Raw genomic sequence first — 9020 nt, 5'->3', positions numbered from 1 at the left:
GGTGAGCAGTGTTGGGGAAAGTTACTTTTAAAAGTAATGCATTACAATATTAAGTTACTCCCAAAAAAAGTAACTAATTGCATTACTTAGTTACTTTTCATGGAAAGTAATGCTTACGTTACTTTTAGTTACGTTTGCGTTACTTTTTCTTGGCTAAAGCTTGATCTCTTTCAGGCCTTGCAGGTGTTTTTATGACTGAAAAGTTCTGCATTCAGAAATTGCATATTTCATCACAAAAATGTTTAGCTCTGGCCTGCCATCTCAGTTTCTGACTCAAACTGTTTCCACACAGGCACAGAGAGTGCATACGTTAAATTTAATTCAGTACATATTTTTAATCAAATTAATTAAACTAAAAAAGTAACTTGAGTTACTTTTTTGAAAAAGTAACTCAAATATTAATGTGTACATTTAAAAAGTAATGCGTTACTTTACTCGTTACTTCAGAAAAGTAATATTATTACGTAACTCAAGTTACTTGTAATGCGTTACCCCCAACACTGCTGGTGAGTAATAAACTGAAATCTCTTAGAACTAAGAGGAGGAAGTAACCCGAGTTTTCACTGACCACATTTTAGTATTTTAGTCCTCAACCTGATAATTCACTCAACCCACCGTTTTTACCAATGCCATGGTATATAGTTTCCACTGTTTTAATGTAAGTTTCATAATGTGAGTAAAATCCTACTTAAACTTGCAATCCATCAAATTTAATTTTTTGGTTTGTTTCACTATAAAACAATATATATTCCTATCTGTATTAATTTTTTTTACTAAACAGTGCCATTTTATATAGAAGATATATTTTTTGTTTAGGATTATGTCGTTATCAAAAAATGGCATTTAATATAGCTGTGGCCTATTTGTATGATGTTAATATTTTCATATTAGCCATATGTCGCCCCCTTGCTTAAGTAAAGGCCATACACATCTTATAAAACTGCTGCAGTGACCAGTGCTCATTAGATCCTCTTAGTCAGGGCCGGATTATCAAATAGGTACTTGGGGCCCAAACGATGGGAATTACATTTAAAAAATCTAAATAAATATATAATTGTTCAAGCGCAAATAATCCCGAATCGAGCGGACAATTAATGGCACCCCTAGAAATGTTTATGACTAAAATATCTCTAAAGTATATTAACACTGACCAGAAACATGATGTTGTCCAGTCATAACTTCCTGTTTCACTAGAAAATAAATATTAAGAAACACAAACCCCATGTCCCCATAATCAGTCATCACAGTGGATAAAACCCAAAGAGTGCTGATGTGCAGCAAACACAAAATAGATTGTTGAGCTACACAAAATAGAAAGTGGCTTTCTAGGAACCCTCCACTTTTTTTAAATATGCTCAGTTTCCAGCTCCCCTAAAGTAAAACACTTGATTTTTACTATTTTAGAATCCATTCAGCTGATCTCTGTGTCTGGCGCTAGCACATTTAGCATAGCTTAGCATAATCCATTGAATCTGATTAGACCATTAGCATCACGCTAAAAAATAACCAAAGAGTTTCAATGTTTTCCAATGATATTACGCAGCACCTGAAAATAGTCCCCAATTTTCAGGTGCTGCGTAATATCATTGCGCCTGCTGCAGCCATGTTACGGCAGCAAAGTCCTTGATTATTACGGCAGAATGAGAGTGTAGTTCCTAGCCATATCTGCCTAGAAAATCACAACTTTTAATTTTCTGTCCGTCTTAGTACACGATGTTACTACATAAGAGTCAAGTTTTTAATAGAAAAAATATCAAAAGGCCGAAAAGGCTAGGAACTATACTCTCATTCTGGCGTAATAATCAAGGACTTTGCTGCCGTAACATGACTGCAGCAGGCACAATGATATTACACAGTGCCTGAAAATAGTCCCCTTGGTAACTTTCAATAGCAGAGGACTATTTTCAGCTGCTGCGTAATATCATTGCGCCTGCTGCAGTCATGTTACGGCAGCAAAGTCCTTGATTATTACACCAGAATGAGAGTATAGTTCCTAGCCTTATCTGCCTAGAAAATCTCAACTTTTAATTTTCTTAGTACACGATGTTACTACATAAGAGTCAAGTTTTAAATAGGAAAAATATCAAAAGGCCAATAAGGCTAGGAACTATACTCTCATTCTGGCGTAATAATCAAGGACTTTGCTGCCGTAACATGGCTGCAGCAGGCACAATGATATTATGCACTGCCGAAAATAGTCCCCTGCTATTGAAAGTAACCAAGGGGACTATTTTCAAGTGCTGCGTAATATCATTGGAAAACATCGACACTCTTTAATTATTTTTTAGGTGTGATGCTAATGGTCTAATCAGATTCAATGGATTATGCTAAGCTATGCTAAAAGTGCTAGCTCCAGACCCGGAGATCAGCTGAATGAATTCCAAAACGGTAAAAAGCAAATGTTTAACTCTAGGGGAGCTGGAAAATGAGCATATTTTCAAAAAAAGTGGAATGTGCCTTTAAGAAAATAGTTAAACCATTAACTTCTGGGAAATAATGAACATGTTTTAATTGACTGGAAATGTTGCAAATCTGCCTGAAAGAGGATGTGTGTCTATATCATCTTAATGCTCAGCAAGGAGAAAATTTTTACCAAAGTCACCAAAGTTGTTTGGAACACAGTGTAAGAAAGTCTCTGCTCTCATGCAAAACAAACTTCATCATATTAATTTGCGGGTAAGGTAGTATTTATAGTAATGCAGTAATATAGTGAAGGTGAGGTTATTGCACCTTAGAGTCACATGGTGGGTTAAAAATGACCCAGTGTTGGGTTGTTGTTTTGACACCATGAGTTATAATAACAGCAGTTGGATTATACCAATGCAGCATTGGGTCAATTTTAAACCAGCGGTGTGTTCTGTCAAATATTTACCAAACATGGCTAAAAAATAACCCAGACATTTTATAGTACTCTTGAGCTTTTAACACCCGCTGCATAGCTGGTGAACCATAGCTAGCTACTGCAGGTCAGCATGCTTTCTATTGCTGACCAATTTATGTTGGTAATGGTAAGCATGCTGTAACTTCATGAGGAAGTAAAGGCCTGATAGGAAATGTGTGTTGTATAAATGAGGTCAGAGATGTGGGAGATGGGGTAAGATGTGACATGCACTCTTCCGGGCTCCTTAAAGACTAATCTAGTCCAAAACTATCATCCAAAGAACTTTTATGGACTACAAAAAAATATATACTTTGTAATTTGGATGTTAAGGGGTCTTTATGAAACAATTCAGATGACAATTATTTTTCTATAGTGAAGCACCTTTATTTTAAAACAATATATATACTAAATGATTTAAAAAGTAGGCCAGACTTTGAGGTTTGTATTGTGAAACATGTCTCTGAGCTTATAGAAAAACATGCAACACATGGGTTACAAGGTGTTAGCCACGTAAAGTGAAGCTGTGCATGTGTTGCTTTACTGAAAATCTATAAGAGATTCAGCTTATATACATTTAGTTTTTCATATTTTATATGTCATTTAGTACAGTCTAGCTTTCAAATATGTACCATTTAGGTACAGATATTTATACATTTGGCACTTTTGATGTACTAAAATAAACTCTTTAGATGCAAAGATGCATTTTTTGAAACGGTCCTCCTATAGTGACAGCTATGAGCCATTTTTATCTAAAAGTGTAGGAAAATGTAGTCATCATTTATTTACGTGTCCCATGTGACTCTTTATTAAAAGAACATGTTAAGCACAACTTCCGTTGTTATTTCTAAAACATCCGCTCCCACAGAGATGTCATATCTAATAATAACACATTATTACATTTACATACAGAGCACAACAAAGTAAATCATAACGCAATAGGAAACTAAATAAAGTTATTTGTTGTTACAAGATGTAGGCAGCTGTACAAGTGCATAAGTGCTGTTGATTTGGATGGGCTTGCACCGTGTGGTAAAAGTCACCTCAGCGTACTGAAACAACAACAATGAAAGAATACATTATTAGCATCTGATGTTCATGTTTAGACACGTTGCCTCATGGTCATTGTAAATCTAGTGAAGTCAGATTTTATGATTTATCATTTGTGAACCTTATCTGGGTTTTTATTTGCAGATTTATAAGATCAGTAACACTGGACAAACAAGTGCATCTGTGGTAATGTTGCGTCTTAAATCAGATAAGGTTGTTTTCACTCTTGCTAAACTCTTATAAAATAAAGACGCTTCACGATGCAACAGAAGAACCGTTATTGGCTGAACGGTTTTATAAAGGACCTTTAACATCTTCAGAATTCATCTCAAACATTATTTCGATTTAATATTGATGAACCAAAAATGGTTCTTCTATCGCTGAGAAGAAACTTAACACCTTTATTTTTCAAGAGTGTACTAAAATAACCTAACTCCAGTTAATGCATATTTGCAGACACACATTTCTCTCAGACGCAGACACTATATGTATTTGAAGGGTTTGTAACCACATCAAGCACATGAAATTAGGTCAGTACTGAGGCAGTTTTTGATTGGTTGTCTTTTGCTAAACTTCTCGCTAACACACGCGCACAGTACTACTCATTTCACATTGTTAAGTTGTGAACAACTAAACATTTAACACATTTACAGTTTTGAATTAACACATACAGAGTTTTTGTCCACTGACCTTTGTCAGGCATTAACAAACTTAAAAAGACAAGACACATTTAAATGTAAAACTGTCACACAATAAATGTCACACAACTTCAAATCTTCTACATCATTAAATTTAAAGATAAGGAAATATTTTTAACATTACATAAAACAATATATGCATTTAAACCCAAAGGAGATCAAATTTGTTTAGCACTAACCCACTTTCAAAAAAGTGTGTAATGTTGCTTTAAGTATTTAAAAGCCAATAGATGCAATTCTGTGAATTTCTATGATTTTGAACAGTGAATAACTTTAAAATTGTTTCAAAACTCATGTTGTGATTTTATTAGCTGTTTACCTGCCCCGAATCTTCAGGTTGTGGCAGGTTATCCTGAGTTTTTGGGGTTTTGCTGGTTGTCTTACTTCCACACACAAACACTTTCGTTAGTCCTTGGAATAACAAGGTGAATACAGATTGAACTTAAATAGAGAGTAACAACATTCAAATGAAAATACTGACTATTCAAATCTAGATTGCAAAATGGCATAACACCCAAAACATTTGTTGTCATGTAGGCCAACTGTTTAAGGCAAGGCAAACTTATGTTCCACCCTACAAGAGCTGCATCACATAAAATAACATTCAATAAAAACTCAAAAAACACATATATACATATGTCTATATAAACCACCTAACAATTAGCATAGTGAATAAATAGTTTAGTGGAGAACATTTTTTGTTTTTTAAAAGGAAACAATCCAGGATTTTTCTTACTTTAATAGACTTTGTTGGACCTCAACAGTTTACGGTTTCAATGCAGTTTAAAATTGCTGTTTCGATGCAGCTTTAAATAGCTCTGAAAGATCCCAACCGAGACATTAGGATCTTATCTACCAAAACAGTTGTAATTTTTGGCAAGAATAAAAAGTTCTCATCTTGCACGAGCCGTGTGACGCGCCATGACATATGTGGAAACTATTGCTTCAGTGTTTACAAGTGTGGAGAAAGATGAGCATTCAGATTGTTGTGTTTGAAATTATACTTATTAATGTCTTTGTGTCAGTTTATTGTTTAAAATGGTCCGCAAATGCGTGACCATTCCACATGATTTTGCAATACATAAGATTGCGCTGTATGCATCACACGGCTGGTGCAAGACGAGAAGTTGGTATTATCACTAGATAAGACCCTTATGCCTCAGTTGGGATTTTTTAGAGACCTTGAAGTTGCATTGAAACCATTGATGTCCATTGAAAAATCCTGGAATGTTTTCCTTAAAAAAATGTAATTTCCTGTCGACTGAACAAAGAAAGACAAACACATCTTGGATGACATGGGGGTGAGTAAATAATCTGGATTTTTTTATGAAAGTAGGATGTTTCAGTTCAGGTTTACTTTGTAATATTCAAAAGCTGGATTGCAGACAGAATAAATTAATTTTTAAAACTTGCAGCGTGGTAGTAACATGCTATTTTTATTATAGACGTAAGTAGTGGATGCACTAAAAAAACAACCTGGTTTCGCAAGTCAATTCAAAGCTACTATTTTAAGTTATTAACGGTGTTTTGTTAATTCAAAGGATTTTAGAAATGTATCACACAAGGTGGATAGTCCTTAGGGTTAGGGTTAGGGTTAACCCTAGTCCTTGTGCAGCATATAAAGGACATTGTAAAACATTTAGCAAATGTGGAATGACAGCAGGATGTGTACATAATGCCAAATGCTAAATTGTGGTTGAACTTTTCTTTTAAGACTGTAGTGTATCTATCTCACATCTAAAGTAGAGAAAAGAAATCACTCACCTATAACCACAACGAGCAAAACAGCATTTAACGAAGCAGATATGATGGATATAATTAGCCATTGTTCAGATGACTGCTCAGTACAATTCGTCTTAGTATTATTTTGTTTTTCTGAAGTTGACTCTGTAATTTCAAACATACATTATTCAACATTTGAAGTGGATCAAAAAAGTTCATCAAAGTTGTCCAAAGACAAGAACGGGTATTGGGTGTTGGTAAGACTTCACTTCAAATGTTGACTATAGTACTGTATATTTAGCACTGTGCAAACACTGAAGGCTTTATTTAACGTTTGTAGTTATAAGTATTTATGTTCTAGCATGTTTGTATCTAAACAGCACATAGCAAATAACAAATTATAACTTTAATCACTTACCAGTGATGTGTAATCTGGTGGCACTGAATAGTTTGCTTTTTGTGTCTGTGTTCATACAGTAATAAACTCCTATCTCCTCATGAGTGACATTATTTATAAACAGTTGATGTTTTGATTGAATAAAATATTTTTTTGCAAATGTTTCATTGTAGTAAAAAGGTTCATGTTTCATGGAGCGCAATATCATAACTGATGGATCTGGTAGTTTTAGTAAAAACCAGTTAACCTCTTTCACATCTAGATCACAGTTTATAGTCACATTCTGTCCCAATTCTGTTAGTTTATCCATCAAAGCATCTAAAGTTTGAGCCCATATGAGAAGATCTAAGACATGAAAACAAAATTGAAAACAGACATTAATAACGATTATTAACCTTCAAACATCACAGATCTATTTATGCATCATGTATGACAAAACATAAATAAAGATATGAAAAATAAAAACAGAAATAACTTACAGAACTGTAACCTCATGATGTTCCCTCTAAAGCGTGTGACCATAAACATGATGCAGTCTAGATTTCCTCACAGATATATAGAGAAACTTTAACCCAGAGTTTTGAAGCTCAGAGCTGAGTGTATTATACACCACATCATGAGGAAGTAGTCAGGTTTGCACTGACCACATTGTTAGTCTTCAAAATCCTGTTTATACACTCAGTTACTCACACAAATGCTTTATAACTTCTTGTGTTGTTTAAAGTGTGTCATTACTAATAGGCAGCGGTATATCTTGTTAGCAATGTGTTCTTGAGCTTAAAACAGGTTGATGTTTCTCTAGTAGATGTCAAAACTGAATCAATGGATTAAAAAACTTGAGTTGCCAATTTTTTGGATGTCCTCATGCATTGCCTTAGGTATTATAATAAATCGGTTTTGCTATAATTTACTTTCAATTTTACACACTACTGCCATAGATAATCATTTTGTGGTTTCCCAAAGTACCATTCAGGCTTTTTACCTTTTCTGTAGAAACTTTTTGTGCAACAAGCACTTTTAGGTGAACTTCTCCCTTTGTGTTCCTGAGAAGACCATTTTTTTCAAGCCAATTTTTACTTTAGGAGAAAATGTAAATTTTTTAGGTGTTACCAATTTAAGTGATTTTTTAAGTTAATCCAACTTTCACTTTTTACGGTGCATAGAGCCTGACAATGAACCTTGTAAAAACCTTTTAATATAAATGTCACTCAAAACTTAGATTATTTTATAAACTTAATAATATCATCATATGTATTTACCCCAGCTGTCACTGGGGCAGTAACGGTGAGCAGGGCACAAACTACTCAGGGTTAATTGTAACACGGCTACTTTAAATATTTCTACAGGGCCGAGCAATCTTTGCTTTTGGTCTTTTTCTCTTACTGTCAGAAGATCTCTTGTGAATTGATGAAAAGTTTTGATGTGTTTTGGTTAAAATATTGAACAAAGAGTGTTTTGGAGGCATAAAGGTAAAATTCTTCGTTTTAAGGTTTTTTTATTTCTGAATTGAATACCTAAAACATAACAGCATTTTAAACATGTCAACAACATGTCAGCTTTACCCTTGGTGCGCAACCCGGCCCGGAGCACAGCTTCACAAGCTCTAGTCCAGGTAAGGTGGCAACTCCGGACTAAGGCGTGAGCGGAGAGGACAGCAATCTCAGATTCCAGACTGGGAAAATAAGGTGGTTAGTAACCTAATCTACACTCAAACAGTGATAAGCCCGTGGATGACACTGGCAATGAATTGTGTGCGTACTCCACAATAAAGAGATTTTGGCTCCAGGACGAAGGATTCTTGGAGACCAAACATCGCAACACCATTTCCAAATTTTGGTTGGCTCGCTCGGTTTGACCATTGCTTTGGGGATGAAACCCGGAAGATAGACTAACAGTCGCTCCTAACAACTTGCAAAACTCTCCCCAAAATTTGGAGACGAATAGGGAAAGACCACGTCTGTCGGGATGCCATGTAAATGGAAGAAGTGGTCTACGACAGTTACCGCTGTTTCCTTGGCTGATAGTTATTTGGGCAAGAAAATGAAAGGAATCACCTTCGAGAACCGGTCCAATATGGTTAAAATCACTGTATTACCCTGGGAGGGTGGAAGGGCGGTAATGAAATCTTGCGCGATGTGGGACCAGGGTCTCGAAGGGACTGGCAGCGATTGAAGTCACCCATCAGGAGAGCGATCAGATGTCTTACCTGTGGCACAAACTGAGCAGGTCAAAACAAAATCGTGAATGTCGTAAACCAGAATCATTGTTTGACTAG

At 35.3% G+C, this 9020-nt stretch overlaps 1 protein-coding gene across 1 annotated transcript; it reads right to left on the bottom strand.

The window, feature by feature from the left end:
- Nucleotides 1–2427: 2427 nt before the first annotated feature.
- LOC141348975 (uncharacterized) lies at nucleotides 2428–7358 on the bottom strand. The gene is made up of 5 exons (XM_073865679.1): nucleotides 7225–7358; nucleotides 6767–7090; nucleotides 6391–6513; nucleotides 4946–5037; nucleotides 2428–3930 (listed from the first exon to the last, which is right to left on the bottom strand). Exons 1-5 carry the CDS (start codon nucleotides 7271–7273, stop codon nucleotides 3835–3837), a joined length of 684 nt encoding a protein of 227 aa, XP_073721780.1. The 5' UTR covers nucleotides 7274–7358; the 3' UTR covers nucleotides 2428–3834.
- Between the last annotated feature and the right edge of the window lie 1662 nt (nucleotides 7359–9020).

The sequence above is a fragment of the Misgurnus anguillicaudatus genome, unplaced genomic scaffold (genome assembly GCF_027580225.2).
Source record: "Misgurnus anguillicaudatus unplaced genomic scaffold, ASM2758022v2 HiC_scaffold_32, whole genome shotgun sequence".
In the NCBI taxonomy this organism is placed as follows: domain Eukaryota; kingdom Metazoa; phylum Chordata; class Actinopteri; order Cypriniformes; family Cobitidae; genus Misgurnus; species Misgurnus anguillicaudatus.
The sequence above is the reverse complement of the archived record's forward strand: the minus strand, read 5'-3'. Positions and strand labels throughout refer to the sequence as shown.

Excerpts from the sequence above, each read along its gene's own strand:
- LOC141348975 (XM_073865679.1), bottom strand. The coding sequence starts at position 7,273 with ATGTTTATGGTCACACGCTTTAGAGGGAACATCATGAGGTTACAGTTC. Across the intron at positions 6,514-6,766 it reads CACCAGATTACACATCACTG|AGTCAACTTCAGAAAAACAA; the intron begins GTAAGTGATTAA and ends TTGAAATTACAG. Across the intron at positions 5,038-6,390 it reads TTTGCTCGTTGTGGTTATAG|GACTAACGAAAGTGTTTGTG; the intron begins GTGAGTGATTTC and ends TGTTATTCCAAG.